The following is a 20,713-nucleotide window of genomic DNA, read 5'->3' as shown; positions in this document are numbered from 1 at the left end:
GACTTTGGACTTATGATAAGAATTTTGAATGCTGATGGATAGTCTTATATCGAAATGAATTATCGCTGATTATGTGATACTTCTGATTATTCCTAAAACTATTGAAAAATTCGTAGGGGATATTTGTGTCCTCTAGGATTAAAATCCTGAGAGTTTATATGGTTCATATATGGAGCTGGATCTCGTGTATAATATCAGATTATTTCTAGCATGGATATTGCCTTGAAGTCTTTGACGGTGTTGAAGCACGGTGAAATAACTGTGTATGAAGTAAAGTTTGCAGATGCATTGCTTTTACGTCATCACTAACACAACTATTTTATCAACTGGCAGTAACCACACATTGTGTTTGCTGCAGGACAAAAAAGACCATGTTAGTCTACATATAGTAGCTAACCTGACTTTGCATTTCCAGTCTTTTTAAGTGCTATTCTGATCTCATAATATTGTGACTCAATGTGTATTCTGTGCTTAATACGTGATTTATGTATATCCCGTATAACTTGAGAGGTTCGTTGATGTAACCCCTGCTTACAAGGTGAGCAAATCTGTTGCTCAGTTTGTCAACGGCTGTACGGGGAAGTGGCTTCTGTTGAAAATTGGTGTAATTGCAGTGATCGTGTTCACTCATATTTTGAAAACTACAAAGCTGGTAGAACGTCTCATTGCAGTGACAGTTTCTGTGAAGTAAATATTCCTTAGAAATGTCGTGATCCTGAAGTTACGTGATGAGAAGTATGTCTAAAGATAGCTGCATTCCTGTAGAACCGCAGGTAGAAGCTACATGTGGAGACATTTGAGCTTAAGTATTAAACCACTATTTACTGGAGACAAATACACGTCGAGCCCCTTGTACGTTTACAAGTTAGACTTTAAGTGTGACAAAAAGGTAGTGTGCTCTGGGCATAGCAAAGGAAATAAAGATTTCCTTGCGAACCTTGGCATGTGATAGGTGTTTCCTCTTTTTACTTTGCAACGTTTTCAGCACCGAACACTAACCCTGCATTAAGCCACAAGACAGCAACTCCGACTAGCACAGCTCTTGGCCCAGTGAGTGCCGTATTAGATATTAGTTCCCTTCTGCTGAATTTTACCGGTTATATCGTGGTGTTAGTGAAGCAGAGTACGGCATATGCTTCAGCTGCTACAGTTCAGTTCATCATCTCTTAATGCAGTTTCTTTCTTCCTCCTTTTTGAACAGATTCGTGAAGCTTTTTGCACAGTTCTGTGTTAAGATAGAACGTATGCCGAAGGTAGCAAATGAGAAACGTGGTTCTTAGCTCATTCGATGTCTAGATGTAAAACATTTTTAAGTTATCCCTCTGCAATGTAAAACATCCCTTTTTAAGTTATCCTTCTGCCATAAGCAGGTATAAATGGGATACACAAAGAATCATAGTTTTATTCTTCAGTCTTCATTTAAAACATCTCTTCAAAAAGATGCTATTGTGCATGGTTACCACAATAGTGTTTGAGGAGATGTTGTCTGTGCAGTCTTGAGAGGGAGAGTGTCATGTGATGAGTAATCTAGTCATATAATTTCTATAGTCATGTAACACCCTGGGTTTCTTGCTGAATGCACTTAAATACCAAACAGACTTGACCATGTTCATGAGCTCTGTGAAGATTGCAGCAAGCAGTATTACAGCAATTTCCAGTAGAGGTTTTTATTTTAGGAAGGACCGTATGATGAGTCCCTGTGAACATTTTTTGTTTCGGATACCTATTTTATTGCTACACAATATAGCTAAAGCATCGTTCTCCAATGCCTAGTAAAATTTCATAATCAAAGAAACTCTAAGTGTGATCATGACACAGAAGCAAGAGGCTTTTTTATTATTTTTAGAAATTAATTGTAGTCGTGGGATTAATGACCTGAAACACTAATATCTGCAGCATTCTTGATTTTTACAAAGGCTAGAAAGGAAAAATATAATCTAGAAATAACTGCTTTTAATCATATAGGAGGAAGGGGAGGAGTTCAGGAGCTGATTGTTGAGATTTATTCACCCCGATAACATTAACAAAACCCCCCCCCAAACCAAAAAAACCGCAAAACGACAAAAAAAACCCTAACAACATATTTTGTTAATTTAAAATCAGTTGAAATTTCTCATGCAATGATTTTGCCCATATTTGAAAATTACACTTGTTACAAATTGTAAGAGTTTGTATCATGAAGATACTGAAATCACTGTGACAGCCAGGATAATGGATGGGACTGTTTTAATGATGATCTCGATGTTTTGTTTTTTTTCTTCAGAATGAACAGTAGTTGTAATACATTCTGAATACATAGAAAAATGACTATGAGAATTTCTTATTAAAATCTCAATGAAGGTGAAAAACAGTTGTTGCTTATTGTTTGGAAAGATTTTTCGAAGTAAAACAATCAGAACTTACAGAAGTGCATATAGTTGTTTATCTTCTGGTAGACAGCCATGCTTAATTTTCCCAGAGAATTAATAGCATTAAAGTATTTGGCAATACGTTTTTAAATGCAGCTGTATTACAGTTCTATGTTTCAGTAAAGTTACATGCTTAGGTATTTCATTTCATTGAGTACGTGTAATAATCACAATTCTAGTCTAATAGCATCTAAAGAAACATCTCCAGACATGTCTATCAGCTGTCTTGGGAATCCTTCACCAAATGCCCAGTTTGTTAGATAGAGGTCTGTTTATGCATCAGTGAAATCTAGCGGTTGTGTGTAGAAAAGGTTACGCTCTTCCAGCAAAGCACAGCAGCACTACCCAGTGATCAAGGCTTGAGTGCAAATTACTTGGCTTTCTCTGAAACTAGACTCTGAGGTGAAACGGAATTTCCTGAAGGAAGACAAGACATTGCATTAATGTACTTGTTCTTGCAAAATAAAAATGTGCTGGTGCTTAGAGTGTTTAACTGATAACATTTCAAAGTAATGAATGATACATTAAACACTCTACCAGCTTTGCTCTAAACAGTGAAATCTAACTTCCAAGAAACATTGTCCTTGTCTAACTGAAAAAGCTGTGTATAGGCAAGGTATATATCTCATAAATCAATTTCAGAAGTGAATTCAGAGTTTAAAGATGAAGTATTTCAAATCAATAAAAATCATTACATAGAAGGATGAGCTTCCAAGAAGAAGGCTCGGAAATGGTGATCTCATTTCACAAAACAAATCCATACTGCGTAGGTTTTGTTTGTTTACCCTGAATTTCTAGTTCTGAGTTCTAGTAGCAATTCATTTCTGCTTCTAGAGCTGACAAAAAGCTCCTTGTAAAATTTACCTTTTAAAACTGGACGGTAAGCAGAAATATCACAGGCTTTCAGGAGTATTAGTAGTTGAATGATGCTTTGCGTTATAGAAGGATTGAGACAGATAAATCTTAACGTACTTAAAAAAGAAAAAAAGAAGAGAAATAGAATGATAATGTTCCATTCATTCTGGGTTCCCTCCACTCCTATCCTCACTGAGATTACGCCAGTTCATAGGAGACAGTATTGAGAGGAGGGAAAGAGGACACCCACTCCTCAAAAAACATAAATTCAAGGACATCACTGGTGACTAAAGTGTAAAGTAGAAGGCTGTGGAAAATTGGGGGTTTGTCCCTGAAATGGAATGCTGGTGTTCTAATTTTTTTTTTCCCCAGTAAAGTTCATGCGTTTAAGTTGATGTACCTGAAAGTTTTACATGTAGACTTTTATGTTAACCATAGTTTTGATTTGTTTTCAGCTGTGGGATTGGGATCTTGGTGCTTCCACATGACCCTGAAGTATGAAATGCAGGTGAGTATTGATAAGTAGCTGTGAATCATTTTATGTGTGTATCTCACTATATAGTCATATTGCCATTTCTTGACTAGATGAAACTCATATAACATGAGTTAATCTACCTTAAGTATCATTGTACATGACTCCTGCTCTCAACAAAAGAGTAGTGCAGGTCTTGTTTCATTAGATATTTTCTACTGATAGATATACAGGAATATATACTTGCATCTAAAATAAGATTGCTATCTAAAATCAATTGCTTATGTTGGTAGAAAACACTTTATCCTTTGGGAAATCATACTATCTTTTTACGTGAGTTGTTATTTTAAAATTCCTACAGCTTTGGCTTAATAGCAAGCAGTATACTCTAGAGTTATTGCTGTTCATTGTATTCCTTTTTTCATCTTAATGTTTTCTATTATGCTTTCTGTTTATCTAGATGTACCTGTAGCGTTAATACTGAAGTCAGTATCTTCTGAGTAGCAATGGTTGAGTCTTCCTCCCTTTCTCTTACTCTCAGGTAGAAGGCATTCTGTAATAAATCACTGGGCACAAGGATTTGGTCCTGGTATTTCCCATTTTCTAAAGGGAAGGACATTTCCCATTTTCTAAAGGACAAGGAGTCTTGTCCTGTTGTCCCGTTTTAGGTCTGAGAAGTTTAAGGAAATTCATCTTTGAATCAAAGTCAGGGTGAAAAGGGATTCAGTTCGAAATTAAGAAACCTACATTTAAAAGTGTGTGCTGGAAGCCTGTGCTCCCATCGTAGTCAATGGAAATACAGTTAAGTCAGTGGAGTTTAGCGAGCCAGTCAGCTGGGCTGAATCATTCTCCAGACTCCATTGGCAGTCTTAACTCGAATAATACTTGTTTGTCTGACTATAGGTGTTTAGTGTCATTTTAGACCCCGTGAGTGTTCTGTCTGGCCTCCAGCTGCCATCCCACAAAGGTGCAGGTCTCTCAGACCCCCCTGTCACATCTGCCAGTCTTGGGTGGGTGTATTGGAGATGACAGAGCGCCTCAGATGGCTTTAGGCGCCTATGCCGAGGCAAATGAATTGACTTCTGGATTTCTACTGATCATAATGGGACCTGAGACACTGCACACGTGGACACCAAAAGTTAGGCGTCTTAAACTTGAACTGAATTACAATCTGTAGTGATGTTTGCCTCCATAATGCTCTCTTTTACATCTCTGGCATGTGCTGGAGACTGTCAGCCTCCATGGAGCATACTGTTGCCACCACGTAAGAATATTTGGTGCTTTTCTTGGCATGAAAAAGGGGGTTTCTAGATCCATTTCATCACTCCCTCCCAAACTGAGGTGTGTTGTACCTGTATTCTCTTCAGTGGTGAAACTGCCTTGAATTGCCACGTTTTCACCTCTCTTCCCTCAGCTGCCTGTTCCTAACCCTGCCAATGTTTCAAATCCTCTTTCTTACACTAATGCAGAGGTGAACAAAGCCACCCTGAAACCCAGATCATTAAAATGATCCAGGCCTAAAACATTATGTGCGGGGCTTTGGGGGGTTTTGGGGTTTTTTGTGTGTGTGTGGAGGCTATTTTAATCCAAGTCACTTTGATGCTACTTACCATGTAGTTCTGGTGTTGCATCAGAACAATTCAGGGGCCTATGAACTGTGGTAAGTAAAGGCTGGGCAGAAGCAGATGAGAGGGGAGCAGGAATGTCTTGCATCATCTTTCCAACTGGTGTAAAAGGCTTTGTGTGAGGCAGAGAAAGTACACATTATTTTGGCAGCCAAGTGAAATCCACAAGTGGCCCATAATTACTCTGATTGCTAGCTCACGAATCACCATAGAGGAAACATTTCAACCAGTAAATAATCTTTTCTTGTTCACTTTATCGCTTGTTATGATTAAAAGTCAGCATTGATAGCTGTTCGAAGAGATTTTTTTTTTTTTACATTTGTTTCACAATCTTAGTACTGTAAATGGTCAATTCAGATTGCTTAATTAAGAGAAATGTGAAAGCTTCTGTTCTTGAAAGCAGTTATTTAGAATACTTCTGAAGCGATCACCTCTCTTTTTCTCTTATTTTTATGGGAATCTGCTTGATTGTGCGTTCCTCAAGAATCCAAAATGCTTCTTTAACCAGCGAAATCAGCTCTCCGAGTTTCCTTCTATCCATGTTTCTTCATTGTTCAGACACGCTGGTGACAGTATTTCTGGAAGCATTAATTCCTTTGGATACAGAAGCCATTGTCTTCTGCAAGCAGATTCTAACTAGGATCTTTCGAGAGGCTCTTTGATGTTACCGTTATGTCCCTGAGATGCTGCCAGCATATGAACTTAGGAGTGTAATCAGCTGTCCATATTTGAAAAGTTTTGCTGTATTGTATTTCTTATTCTTGTTTCCCCCCCTGTTTCTTTTATGAGGCCTTAAATGACTCAGGCTCTTAGAGAGCTGCGTGAATTAATCCTGCAGCTAATTCCTATCAGACTTGGTAAAGCATATCACTGAACTTACAAATAAAAACTATTAGTATAAAGCTGAATTCAGCTGTTGCTTCTATTTTTTTTCCTCTCTAAGGCATCACAGCAAAGATAAACTAATGTGGTGGCAAGGTGCCACTGAACACGCCTGTTAGGTTCAGCTGCCATCTATGTTCCTGATACTTACTTTGTGCTACCTATTGCGGTCCCTGACCCTATAATGCACGGATTCAGGGATTTAAACCTTTTTCTGCAAGGTTAGTTGCGTGCCATTGGAACTGGCCCACCGTGGGTCAGACGAGCAAGACTGCCTCATTTGAGAGAAGCAGTGGGAGTTTGGGTGAGGAAGCAAGACCTGCCCTTTCAGTGGCAGCTAGTCAGTAGATCTGTTTAGCAGTATTGTGAAACATTTCCTGAAGTTTCTACGACCAAACCCACGAAAAGCTAATAGTTCACACTCAGGATGATACATCTCTCTCCTTCTGTAAAGAACTAGATCACTTTTTTCCCCAATATGAAATTTCAAAACTAAAAGAAGGTTTTTGCCTGTGCAGTTAGAAAAATTCTCCCAAACCAAGCAGAATCAGGCTGGCTTTATAGAAGTGTTTGTGTAAGCTGCTGTGGCTCTTAATGTGTCTCATTGTTCAGAAAAACATGGTTGTGAACTTGTTAAGTACCCTGTACCAGTAGTAGGAAGGTAATTTCTGTACAGGCATGGCCATCAACAACTTTCAGACTGATGATGGGAAAAGATCAAAATCTTGTTTGCATCCAGTTCTTGTTTTTCTTAGGAAAGAGTCAAACCTGGTATATCAGTTCTAAGATGCCTAACTATTAACATTTGCTTAACATATTAGAAATTAGAGGCAGTGGATGTTCATTTGTATGCTTTCGCATTTTCATGATTTTCAGTCCTTCGTAAGAAGAGGTAAGTTTAACTATATATTTATGAGCAGAAATTTGTTAATGTTCTTTGAGAAAAGTTCTAGAAGAAAATGATGCTATGCTTCCCCCCCCCAATGATAAATGGCAATTTTGAGCGTACCTGTTCTTGAGAAATCACCTCTCTTGTGATTACTATTTTAATTCCATCTCCGTTAAGGTGGCAGGTTCCTGGAGAAATAACTGTTTTAGCTGTAACACACCAGTCTTCTCCCAAAGTATAAAATTATTTAAGACAATAAAACAGTATATGGCGGTCATAATTTGGGGAAAAAAAAAAAAACAACAAAAACCCCACAACAAACAAACAAACCAAAAAAACCCCATTTCTGAATTCAAACAATGTAAGAAATTTCCAAAATTAGGAAGTAAACATGCAGGCACATCGCAAGGGACTTCCTAATGGGCTAAAGTTCTATTTTATGTTACGGAAAAAATTTATTTCGGTTTCTCTGTGAAATTTGTGCAGAAGTAAGAAAACGCTACTACCTGTATTGAGAAAGCTATAAATGGGGTGGTCTTATTCAATCTGACTTTACGGAACTAATTCTTATGAATGTTTCAAGAGGTATGAACAGCAAACGGCATGATTCTTTGACGGCGCGGGCTTTTTATGAAACATAATATTCAAAAGATTCAGAGTAATAAGCTTATTAATGCAGCAAGCTTTCACTAGTTGAGTAGGATTTGACACTGCTGCATCCTGAAGTACAGTCAAGAAGGTGGATATCCAAATGACTTAAAAACTCCTGTTTTCTTAAGACTTATCTCTCCTTAATTAACTTACACAAGCGTGCGAGTTAAAAGTAGTTTTCATGTTTTGATGTCTCTGCTTTTTGTAGCTGTTGGATGAACTGCCAATGATATACAGTTGTTGTGTGTTTGTCTACTGCCTGTAAGTATTTGTTAAATGTTTTTTTCTGAATATTTATGAAATATTAACTTTTGAAATGTAGGCTTTGTGAAGCTCGATCTAGTGTATAGTGAGGCCGACACTGAAGCTTCTACTGATCTCAGTGAGATCTCAATTTTGCTAGCAGTACAGTATTATGACTTGGCCATTAGAGCACCAGGCTGGCTTTAGTCATAGTTTTTGCTAATTTAGAGATGTTCTACCAGTGTTTGTTTAGCAGGAGAAAAAATAACTCTTGTCAAAGACTTTGTGTAGTATACAACCAGAGCTCAGTGTTACTTGGTATGTAAACAGCAGACATCATAAAATCAACTTCAGTAACGCCTACAAAATTATCAACATTGTAATTTATTTGAGCTGTATTTCCATGACGTCGTCTGGCTCCAAATGAAAATTTCAAATTTCTGGTTAAACCTGCTTTCCATTCATCTGGAAAACTAAAGAAAAAACATTTTATGAAGAGTTGCGCGCATATTTTGTGGAGAGTGTCTTGGAACAATTCATGACAGGTTAATGCCACGCCAGGACGTTTTCTCCCATTTAATTTTGGGAGCAATGTAGCATTTGGCAACTATAGTGATACAGTAAGTTGGCTTTTTCTTGCCTGCTGCTGCAGATCAGAATCAGAACATGATTTGTTCCGTCACTTGGAAAATCCAAATGATAAATGAACTTGTTGCAGACAAAAAGGCAAAAAAAAATTGTCTTTTTGCTTTTGAACATATCAAATATTCAGCCGTTGAAAATTGGAATAGCTTTGGTGAAGATTACTGGTAGCTTGCAGTGGTGATGGGATGCTATAGGACTAAACCCACACCTGTGGAAATTACCATCAGTTTGTGATTCATGCATTAGTATGAGTTGTGCAAACTCAGGACCAGAATCATAATCCCTCTGGTAGGGAGCTACAATGGAAATATTTCCACTATCTCCTTGAAATTGCCTTTGCATTCGTTTTGTCTGATTTGAATGTGATTGGGGAAAAGGATGAGAAGTGGCTATAAAAATCTGTTTGAAAAAATAATCATGCTTATTTTGTGCAATGGTTACTCTATTATCTTCAAAAGCACTGAAGTCTGTTACTGCATTTATAGCTCTAATAAGATTCTGTTTATGTATGTTTGGTAGTAATTAAAATGTTCTGAAGAATGAGCTAATGTTTCGTTTAGGAGGCCTTTAATAATTATTTTGGTTTTCTTGAAGGTCGGTGGTGGGGTGGTTCTGCACAGGACATTCCCTTATACATCATTCAGTCCTACTGACTCTCAAGCCGTGCAATTACTTTGGCAAGCCATTTTGCAATGTAGCACACTGTGCTGTCTTGTAGATTCCCCCCCCCCCCCCCCCCCCCAGATATTCCTACATATTTTTTCTTTGTTTCCTTTTATTCATCCATGATGGTGTCTGTTTCCAAAAGTTTATAAACAAATAAACTAGGCAAATGTAGCTTCAAGTTATATAGACGACTTCCTCTAGTCCTAATGATTTTGTGCTTCTCAAAGTTCATTTTTGGTGGGTTTTTTGGACCTTTTTTCTGATGGAGATATGGTCTGGGATGCGTGTGTGTAATTCCATCACAACAGTGACTGAAGCGTAGTGTAGAGATTGCGAAGCTAATTTTAATTAGTTGATTTACATAGTGGGAGCAATTAGCTGTTTTTACCTTCCACTTCCACCAGTACCCAATCCAGCAAATTTACTGCGCTGTGACTGTAGTAAAGCCATAAACAATCTGCATTTTAACAGATCTCTAGAGTTTTGCAAGGCAGTCCCTTTCCCATGCTGCCTTTAGCTCACAGATGTAATTTTTTTGGCAGCTGTATTGCATTTTAAACTCATTTCTAGTTTGCCATCCATTATTACCCCTTAAGCACCTTCTGAAAACGCTTCTGCTTCCCAGACTCTTTCCACTGACTGGGTTATTTTTTGTATATGCGTGAGCTTATTGGGGTTTTTTTGCAGTAGATTTTTTTAAAAAAACATTTATTGGTAAAAGTGTGATTTTTTTATATTAAAAAGATACATCTTTATTGGAGGAGCTACAATTTCTTGGAGGGCCTGAGACTCACTTGGATCAATTTTCTCGCAAATTTTGTGATAATATACCTTAAAAAATGCGTCCTTTAGATGGTAAGTGATGAATGTTATCGCTCTCTTTTATGTTCTGTTCCAGGTATGAATGTTTCAAGTACAAGAACACAGTCAATTATCCACTGCTTTTCTTGTTAATAACATACAGCTTCGTAGTCAGCATAGTAAGTAACTTTTTTTCTAATACAGCATTTTCACCCGTAGGTTGACAGTTTTCCTACCATTGAAGGAACATTGTACAGGCAGTACTGAATCTCTCTCACTGCCAGTCAAGAAGGACAAATTATTCTTTTGTTGGGAAAATTATGTGCTGGCCAGAGAAACCTGAAACCTTTCTATCTAAACCACTGTATAGAATAAATGAAGAAGAAAAGCAGTAATCCAGTTGCTAGAATAGGAATGTGAGAAAAGCAGTCACCGTTGACTTGTTGCGTGACCTTGGACAAGCTGCACTCCTCATCTTCTGTCACTTTAATTCATCTACAGAAATTAGAATAATCCTGTTCAACAGACTACAGAAAGTGAGCTGTGATACACAGTCCAGGATATTGAGTGGTGCTTTAAAACAACAGCCAGAATAAGAAGGGAACTTAGCTGTTAAAAAAATTGAAGCATTTTCACTGTGTCATGGCTAACTTGATTCCCTTTCTCAGTGCAGTGTGCTCCCTTTATGAATAAAATGACTTTTGTGCTGGCTGTCAATGACAGATGGAATCTCCTTCATTATTCTTATTGATAACCATTTCTTAAAAAAAAGAAAAAAGTAGTATTATAGGTCATCTTCTGCCTTCAAAATACTTGCCTGTTCTGTTCTGTGCCTCTTAAATATTTTTACACTTGTGGCATGTTATGCCTAAGGTCTAGTGCCCTTCTCTCTTCAAAAGCAGAAATTAAATGAACTGCATTAACAACAGGAAGAACTACTAGCTTTTTGTAAAATGAACTGAAATGTTAAAGCATTGTCAAAAACATTAATAATAGCAAATCAAAGTAGAGTACATTTTCTTCTTGCAATGCATATCGAGAATGTGTCTGGTAATTTCTGCATCTTAATTGAGTTTGTGTGTGTTGCAACTCTATGAAATGAGGAGATTTTAGATGTTAATGTCTCTATTTGTGCTTCTTAATGTAAAATGATTCCACAGTTAAAACCTCAGGTTTTGCCAGAGGAAACTTCAAATGTTAATTCAACTTTAATGGTGCATGGATAGGCACTCGTGTCTTGATTCTAACAGAACAAGTCTTGGCAGTATTTGGATGTTATGATCATTCTCTGTTGCAAATTATTTCTCTTTTTTTTAATCTTTCCAGGTTTACTTAAATTTGAAAGAGCCTGTGTTCCATCAGGTAAGTCTTGCTTTGTTGCAGAAGCTAATCTTGTTTTTAAACGATGCTGGTTTAGTGGAATGTTTTACAGGATTTTTTAGCCGGAAGGAAGGTGGAAGGCAAGCACAATTTGCCTTTTGCTTTTTCTTTAAGCAGTATTGCTGCCTATCATGTTGCCATCCTCTTACCTGATGACCTGAAAAACTAGAATGGTTTAATGTGTGTTGTGTTTTTAGCATTTGACGTAATATTTCACGTGGTTTTCATCAGTGGCAAGTGTAAGGAGGTGACCCTCGCTATGGACTAAGGTGTGTGTGAGAGGGAGGGCTCAATGAGTCCTTGTCCGCTTCTTTCCATTAGCAGCAGCTGTGAAACTATGACCTGACATCGTAACGTGGCGTGGGTGACTTAGCACCATGTTCTTCTCTCCACTTTAACCTATTAGTTTGGGTTTTTTTAACTACTCAATTTTACTTTGTGTAAATTCAAGCTGAATTTAAACACAGAATGTCTTCTAGGGTTATGTAGCAGACTGGTTCTTATGGTCTTAATGGCATATTTGGTACACATGCCTTTTGTAGCAGCCCAAGAGTGTTAATATACATCTACTGCCTGTGGGGATAGGACTTGTATCACTTGCCTCTTCACAGGAGGTTAGAAATTGTGCTCATTTATGTATGCCATGAGTAGTTTTCCCTCATTTATGAGTTTTTTGATTAGGGAAAACAGCCGAAAAATTGCCAAGCAAAAGCACTGAGCTCTTTGCAGGACAGAGCTTTAAAGCCTTAACTTCTGAAATTGGTAGTGCCATCGCTTGTCAAAATGTGCCTGCTGCATCAGCAGTTGTAAAAACGATACGTGATTCCTGTTGGTGGATTAGTGAAGCACTGATGAATAAAATAAATTCCCAGCTGCTCAAATAATCTCTCCTAGAAACATGAATTGTTACTCTACCTATAGATAAGAAGAGAAACTTGCAGGGGGTTTTTGATAATGTTAATTAAATCCTTTCTTTTTTTCCCCTACTTACATTTCTGGCAGGAAGATGCTGGCTGGGGTGAAAGCGGCAATTTCTGATGCTTTTACTGAGCTGGTTATAACTGGTTTTGAATGAAGTGACTTGAAGTAATTTTTTTAACAACAGTGGCGGAATTTACTCCTGATACTGGACTTATATTTCTTTAATCAATTATCTACTCAACCTACATTTATTGCAATAAATATATCACAGCTTCACTGTATTCCAGTTCGATGCATTGACATAGGTATTGTCCCCTGTCACAGATATTAAGACGATAGATATTATGACTTGTCCAGAAAGACGGAAATAGGGAAACTTCAAACTGTTGCCCCAGACCTTTAATTTTTTGCATCTGGTTTCTCTTAGGTTCAGAATATGAATTCCCTGTTATGATTTATAAATGAGGAATCAATGTAGAAAAGATTTAGGCCCATAAAAGTGGTGGACTTTTTACAACAACTCTTTCAAAATTGATTTTTATGGAGAACATACAGTTATGGCCAAATCCCAGACGTTCAAGTACTGCACTCATTTTTTGCACAGTCTTTGCCAAATACGTTGTAAATCCAGAGGAAACGTTTCTCCGACTGCACAGCTAAGCAAGGTTATTTTCTTAATACTTGTCCTTTATTTTAGAGTGCACCAAAAAAAAAAAAATACATAATTTCAGTAAGTATTTTCCAACTGATTGGGTCGCATAGACTTGAAGTAAAGTTAAATATGCTCATGCAATCATAGTTTAGATCATAGTCTCGGTCCTTAGCTGTATTGGAAAGCAGCATCAGGGCGTAAAGCAGCGTTTGATTCCTCTAGGTATTTGTCTGTGATCATCATCATTTGTCAGCCTTGCAGAAAGGGGAATAACTACACGCACAGCTTTATATTGTTCATTGTTTCAGTGTGGTTTTTTCCCTAAAAGGAGAGCAATAGGAATGGAAAAGGATCCTATTGTATTTAGGAGCCAGGATCCTAAATTTTTCAGTGAAGCCTCATTTTTCAGTGAATTACTTTCTACTTTCCTTCCCAACTTAGGCTCATAAATTGCTTACTGCCAGCAGGGCATGAAGGGGATTTCAGTTTGTTATTCATGGCACAGTGGCAACAGAGACCAACTTCTTTTTCTCCATCCACATATTGCAGGTCTTTAAGGGTCTTAGTGCTTTAACCATAGGAGGGATGAGATGCGCGTTTTGGTCAGTTGGAGGCTACACATCATTAGAAGCAAAAAACCACTTCCCTGCCTGACAACTGATCTGGTATTTTTTGCAGTTTCATCAATTAAATGAAAGATAGCAGTGGCCTTTACAAGCATGTGCTGTCTTGTTTATGTCAAAATCTCTCAGGCTAGAGCACTATTATTACCTAATTTCCATGGTGCTAAACAAGCCTACGTCCCAGTTTCCTAGGTGGTTTTAAGCCAGCATCATTGTCAAAGAAAACAGTTATGCCTCTCCCCTCTTTTCCATCTGGCACACAAATTTACTCCCTGATGTGAGTTTGACTGGGGAACTGAACAGGTTAAAATTCTCCTCAGAAATAGTTTTAAGTCATATTACTTGCTCATCCCTGTTAACCGCGTGTATATTTGTGCTTATAAAGGAAAGGTGTAGGGGAAGACTGGCTGCTGGTGTGGAGTGATCCATAGACAGACAAATATAAGACGGCACTAGAAATAGAAGAAATTACCATGGCAGTTAAATTTTTAGGCTCAGGTCTTACAAGTAGCCTTCTATCTAATATGCTATGGCCTAGAAAGCTGTCACCTATAAAACATAGTTTCCCATCCTGATGTGTTTACTTGCTACATACCATATGCTGGCTATACACTTGTAGTGATCGAAAACCTCATTCAGCTAGCAGGCCAAGTTATGCGAATAACGAAATAGATCTAAAAACCTGTTTTATTTGCATAGTCATCTGCTGCAAGGGTTTGAAGCAAATTTTGAGCAAACAAATAATTAAAAGGTAAATAGAAAATGAGATTAAATGTTCAGGCTAACCGGATAGCGTTTTTTTGGTAGCTGTTTCTTCTACATTAGGAAATGTGATTTTAGAAAATGCCTTTTGTATAGGCATTCCAGAAGCGTTGTTATGGTGTCCCATGAGAAACTAAGCAAGCTGGAGAAGTAGATCAGTATGAGAATTGCAAATAGGGTAAGGGAGTGACTAGTGGCAAATGACTAAAGGAGGTGATGAAAGGCAAGTCTCAGCCTGGACTTTCTTGGGATCAGTAGTGGGACTGGTTTTATTTAATGACCTGTAGCGGGAAAAACAGTCTTGTGTACTGATGATATTTGTGATGATACAAAGTTCGGAGGCATCACTGGGTAGAGAGGAGGAGCTGAAGAGATAACTGGGAGACCTTGAGGACTAGGATGACAAATGATTCAAAATGGAAGAGCATGCACTGATGGGCAAATACCAACTGTTCTTGTTCTAAACTGCGCACAGATTACCAAAGGAGGGAGGGAGGGAGTGCCTGGATGTGTTCGCTGATCGCAGCATAATAATATGACCAGTGAATTTTCTGCAACAGTGATAGAAGTAAAATACAAGTATTGGATTTACCAGTTAAGGTGACTTTGGGTAAGAGGGAGAGAGCGAGCGTGGGAGAAAAAGGTATTTCATTTGCCTCAATGAAAAAAATTAATAAAATTGTTCTCAATGGGTGTTTTAAATATGCAAATGCAAAGAAGGAAGTGAAATCACTATGAAACGTGTATGTAGAAGTACATATGAGAGCCTGAAACCGCATGAAGAATATGTTGTGGCAGGGTACAACCTGTTCAAACTTACAGGACTCCCCATTTTGGGGAATCTGTGTGGACCCACTCAATGTCCTGCAGCTCTCCAAAGTCCCTCCTGCTGCTAAGACAACAGTTAGTTGTAGGCTTGTGGCTTAATATATTGTGCCTCTTAGTGGAACGTGTTGTCTTACTTTCTACATGTTCAGGTTGCCAAGCAGTCTGTTAAAAATGACCTTTTCAGTGCGTGTCTTCACCACAGAGCTTTTTCTACTTGGGCATTGTCCTGCTGAAGACCACGTGTAAAACTAACTTGAGTGACATTTCACTCTGTTACACAGCTTGTTTGGGGATGTCTTCCAGAAAGCGAGTACAGCTTTCATTCTGGCTAGTACCTCTAACCTGCACAATAGCTTAGGGAACGTGGAAGGACGTTCAGACTCTCCAAAGGATCAGCTCTACAAGTCATTGAAGGGGAAGCTCAGTTTACTGCTGCAGACAGTGTCCCTGATCCTCTGGAGAGCTGCTCTGTGCCATGCAGCAGCAGTGACTTGTGTGTCGCTTTGCCATCACGTATGTGCATCTAAACAAGACCAAACCAAGTGAATCTGAGTTAGTTCATTTAGGAGCTGTCAGGACGGCACGTAGAACTAAACAGCCGTAACTATGCAGAGTTACTTGGTGTTGCAGTATCATTGTGGGGATTGTCTTTCCTTTTTCTCTCTGCTCAGATTTCTTCTCCAGAAATCCAAGAACGTGTAGAACTCTGTTTTCTTTGTTGTAAATGGCAAATACAGTTTCCAGCTTCAGGTCCTTAGGCTAACTATTTTTTGATAGCTGGTTGGTACATTAATAGATAAGCAGTGGTCCCCAACAACACAAAATCTCTCAGTGCAGTTCCCAATGTGTACGCTAATATTTGAGGCTGATAAATTGACTTTATTAACCAAGGATGGGCAGAAGCCAGGAGCAGAGGAAGCAGAATTAGAAATAGCAGGCTGTTGCCGCTTTCTGTACCAGAAGGGTAGATGAAGAACTAGTTTTGTATGCTCCCCCCAGTGTGGAGTACCAACCTTGCCTCCGACTTGCATAAGAAGTGAGTCTATGTGATTTGCTTAACTGCCTCCACATCAAAAATGCTACCAAACACTGAGCCCTGAAATGCTTACTTCCCATTTGTGAATTAAAAGGATGTTCTTCATATTTGTCCTTCTTATCAGGTAATCCACTGTGTATTAATAAGACTTTGGGTTTTTCCCCATTGCAAAGATATGGGCTTCAAAGCTGAAATAAATGCAGCTTTATTTGCATCATAAACAGCAGAAAGGGAACTGTCTAGTGATAACAGAAGATGATGAGATTCTGCTGTTTCCTTTTGTTTCAATCGTAGCGCAAGGGTGTTCTTTGGCTTGCGATTTAAAGGCACTGTGAGACAAAATCGCACAAAACTTGCTTGGGTTTTCATCTGTCACTTAAGTGATATGTTAGTTAAAGAAGAACAAAGGGAGCTAAAGGAATTGAAAAATTTGAGTCAACTTGAATAAGGTAGATTTTTTTTTTTTTTTTAAATTTTATACTTCATCCTTCTTTGGATGGACGGATAATACCTAACAAATTTTTGGCATGATGAAAATAGTAAGTCCATGGGTGGTAAAGGAGTAAAAGTAAGCGCTGCTCCCTGAAGTATAAACTAAGTTGTGTAGCTGGGTTTATAGGCCTCTAGTAAGAAACAGCTGTAGTGAGATGTGCCGCTACAGTCTCTGCATATCACAGCAACACCTCCTCGATGCTTGCCTTCAGCGTGAAGAGGAGGATCGGAGCATTCAGAGCAGAACAGTTTGTTGTTCCAGTCTTTCACAGGCTTTTAAACACGAATGTGTTTTACTGCTAAGAGCCTGTTTGTGTGGGGGAGCGGAAAAGGCAAGAAATTGAAGTGTCAACTGTGGGCATATTTTTCTTCAGTCACTGCAAGGGGTTTTTTTTATTTTTTTCCTTCCTCCCTCCATTAAGACTGTCCTCTTCTGCAAGCCATTAAGCAAGTCACTAGGAGATACCAAGCCGGAGGCTCTACAAAGAAAGCTTTTCTTAGCTTTTGCTCTTCCCTGCTTTTAGCAGCTGCTGCAAAAATAGCGGTTTTAGCCTGTGTTTTACCTGGGCTTTGGGCTGCCTATAAGCCATGTTTCTCTAGGCGTAGTCTGATGCTGTTTAACTCCTTTTACAAAGAACCCCAGAGCAAATCGGATAAAACCGTGAAGGTAGTCACACCCCTCACGAGTATGATAGAAATTTCTCTTCAGGGGTAGGTTTTTCCTGTGTCTCTGCTGCAGAAGAGCATTTTAGCAATGGAAATTGTAGGAAGGAGGAGATCGGCAAGGAAAGGGCATCAAACTGCAGTTTGGGTTCCAGAGGAGCCTTTCTATGAATTTCTTCCTCTGTGCCATCCCTCTCAGAATAAGTTACTGCATTTGATTAGGAAAACGAAACAGGCTGTTTTAAATGAGACTGATGAAGTAAAATGGCATTTAACTTTTAAATTTAGTCTGTATTTGTTATACGGTGGGGTCTTTTTAGGCAAAACATCAGTGATGATGAATTGTACCAGCATGCAGCACCTAGCACACCTGAGCAGTCCCCTTTCTATCTTTAGCTTGGGACTGATAAGCACTTGATACTCGGGCTGTGTCTAGCGGGTTTTGTTGGTGTTTTTTTTTTCCTGATTTATGTGCTGTGCCCCAGCAAGGGGACTGGAATTAGCTAGCAGTTTTGTATAAAGTACAAGCCAGAACCAATTAGCCTTTCAAATAGCTTTGCTTTGTTTAGCTCTACAGAGCAGAACAAACAGTAGTAGTAGTTTAGTTACTGAAGTTATTTGATCTCGCTCTGAATGCAAATAAAGAGCTGCTGTGCTGAATGACTTTGCATAGTCAATATTGGAGCTTACTTTTACCTGTTGTCAAACATAGGGCCTCTGTTGTCTGTCTTGTTCTCTATATATGCACTGATAATACGGTGTGTGCTACTAACCTCATCCTTAAAGCTAAAAGGAGTTTGACAATTTGCCTTTATGGACTTTTGAAAGGTAGGTTTCACTTTGCGTTATTACAGCAATGTTTTTTATGTCAGATGACTAGACACGTGCACGTGCTTGCAGGATAGTAATCGCTGAATGGCCCGGTTACAGCAGAGTCAGAGGTAGTCCTTGCCTTGAAGGCAATGTAGTCTAAAAGAAGGAAAGGTATGAGGAGGTCAGTAGAACATGGTGAGGACACTGGTTTGAAAACACGCCTCTCTGAGGTTTAGTGGCTTTTAAAAATAGGCAGCAAAGGTTTATCATTTTTCTGTTTCATGTAAAACAAGGCAGCATTAGATAGGAGTTAACTAAAAGCAAAATGAGAAAGGAAACTCAGTGAACAGGAAAGCGAAAAATAGCGAGGGGCTTGTGGGCCACTGGAGAGAGGCAAAGAGCAAGGCACAACTGCTTGGAACAAACTGCCTTTCGGCAGGAGGAGAACGGTGTTCAGAATAAAAAGCGTGGAGAGTGAGTTAATGTTACCAGTGTCTGAAAATCCTCCCTGCTGCAGTGGCTTCTGCGTCACTTTTCAGGCACGACTGACCACATTTCTTCTCTTCTTCAGTCTGTACGTCTTTGGAGATGGTGTTATGTGGATCCTAAGCTTGTGAATAAAAAAGGGAGAGTGATTTAAAGATCACGAGGCGGAAAATAAATGATTACTTTGACTTTTTTTTATAAGCCAGGCGATGACATTCAAATTCATTAAGCCTACAGTGAGCCAGATTTTGTTCACGGATCTTTTCAGAGCGTGCAGCCTTCCCACTGTATAATTAGATTGAATCCCAACAATCTGTAATAGTTGGTTTTAAATGCTTCCTGGAAAGTTTCTTCCATACTGGTGCTCAGTGTGGGCATAGTGCATAGTCTATTCAGGTGTTTGCTTTCAGGAAAAAATATTAATCAAATACCAGTGAAGGAAGTATAGCTTTCAAAAACAGTTTTAGCTGATGCTTATGCAATCCTGGGCTAAAATGCACAGGTGCGGAAAGGAAGATAGGCGTTAGTTACCATTTTGATTTCAGGATGCTTACTGAGTGCCATCTAGTGTTTGCTTTCTAATTCAAAAAAAGTGAAACACTGGTTTTACACAACTGACTTTTCCTGTAGTTGCATAAAGGGCATGGTTTTAATCATACTTTTATTTGAAACTTTTATGGAAGACTTTCTGGAGAGGAAGTTAGAGGGGATACTATTTTCCTGAGACTAAGAAATAAAAATCAACAGAGGCTTCATTCAAATTTTTTTTACTCCCTGTAGTGTCTTATGAAGTCTCTTGAATCCAACTGCTGAATTTTATCTCTGTTTTTATTTCCAGATCATGTATGGAACGCTAGTTTCCATTATAGTTCTACGATCTGTTTATATAGTATTATGGTAAGTAACCGTTTAGTTCAGCATTATAAGATATAACTTAGCGTTTGCATCTGTTTTTGGTGGGCTTAACATGAGAAATTGGCAATGGCAACATTTCTTTAACTAGGTACATAATGCTAGCTCATGTGCTCTGCTTGGGTGAAAGGGAATGGCTCATCTCCTTGCATTTTTTTTGAAGCCAGTGGGATAATGTTAAACAAAACTGAGATCTCTACACTTATGATCAGTGTTCACTGCCAGGTGTTCTGCTAGTGGCTTCAGCTGTTAGCCTGGGACTTCAAGGGGAATGGAGTTTCTGTCTTCATATTGCTGGGTAACATATGAAATCTACTGCCAGTGTCCGAAATCTAATGATGATACTTGGAGAGAGGTGAGAGTAAGACTGCAGAGCTGAACCGTCGGTTAATATTTTCCTTTCCTCTTCCCTACTCAAGTATCTAAAATTCAAACGTAAAAGATAATAACACAGAAAGTTAAATGGTAGTTTTCCTTACAGTTTTGACTGGTGTCGTGGTTTAACCCCAGCCGGCAACTAAGCACCACGCAGCCGCTCGCTCACTCCCCCCCGGTGGGATGGGGGAGAGAATCGGAAGGGTAAAAGTGAGAAAACTCATGGGTTGAGATAAAGACAGTTTAATAGGTAAAGCAAAAGCCGCGCACGCAAGCAAAGCAAAACAAGGAATTCATTCACTCCTTCCCATGGGCAAGCAGGTGTTCAGCCATCTCCAGGAAAGCAGGGCTCCATCACGCGTAACGGTTACTTGGGAAGACAAACGCCATCACTCCAAACGTCCCCCCCTTCCTTCTTCTTCCCCCAGCTTTATATGCTGAGCATGACGTCACATGGTATGGAATATCCCTTTGGCCAGTTGGGGTCAGCTGTCCTGGCTGTGCCCCCTCCCAGCTTCTTGTGCACCTCCAGCCTTCTCAGTCAGTAGAGCATGGGAAGCTGAAAAGTCCTTGACTAGTGTAAACACTACCTAGCAACAACTAAAACATCGGTGTGTTATCAACATTGTTCTC

General features: G+C 38.9%; 1 protein-coding gene across 1 annotated transcript in view; it reads left to right on the top strand.

Annotated features, from left to right (window-relative positions):
• ACER3 (alkaline ceramidase 3) overlaps positions 1–20,713 on the top strand; it is a 63,665-nt gene that overhangs the window by 28,421 nt on the left and 14,531 nt on the right. The window contains exons 3-7 of the mRNA XM_076328473.1: positions 3,719–3,771; positions 7,991–8,043; positions 10,235–10,316; positions 11,464–11,499; positions 19,632–19,690. Coding sequence (XP_076184588.1) covers positions 3,719–3,771; positions 7,991–8,043; positions 10,235–10,316; positions 11,464–11,499; positions 19,632–19,690 — 283 coding nt within the window. The remainder of the gene's footprint in view (positions 1–3,718; positions 3,772–7,990; positions 8,044–10,234; positions 10,317–11,463; positions 11,500–19,631; positions 19,691–20,713) is intronic.

The sequence above is a fragment of the Aptenodytes patagonicus genome, chromosome 1 (assembly GCF_965638725.1).
Source record: "Aptenodytes patagonicus chromosome 1, bAptPat1.pri.cur, whole genome shotgun sequence".
NCBI classification, from domain to species: domain Eukaryota; kingdom Metazoa; phylum Chordata; class Aves; order Sphenisciformes; family Spheniscidae; genus Aptenodytes; species Aptenodytes patagonicus.
Note: the sequence above shows the minus strand (reverse complement) of the source record. Positions and strands in the feature narration are given on the sequence as shown.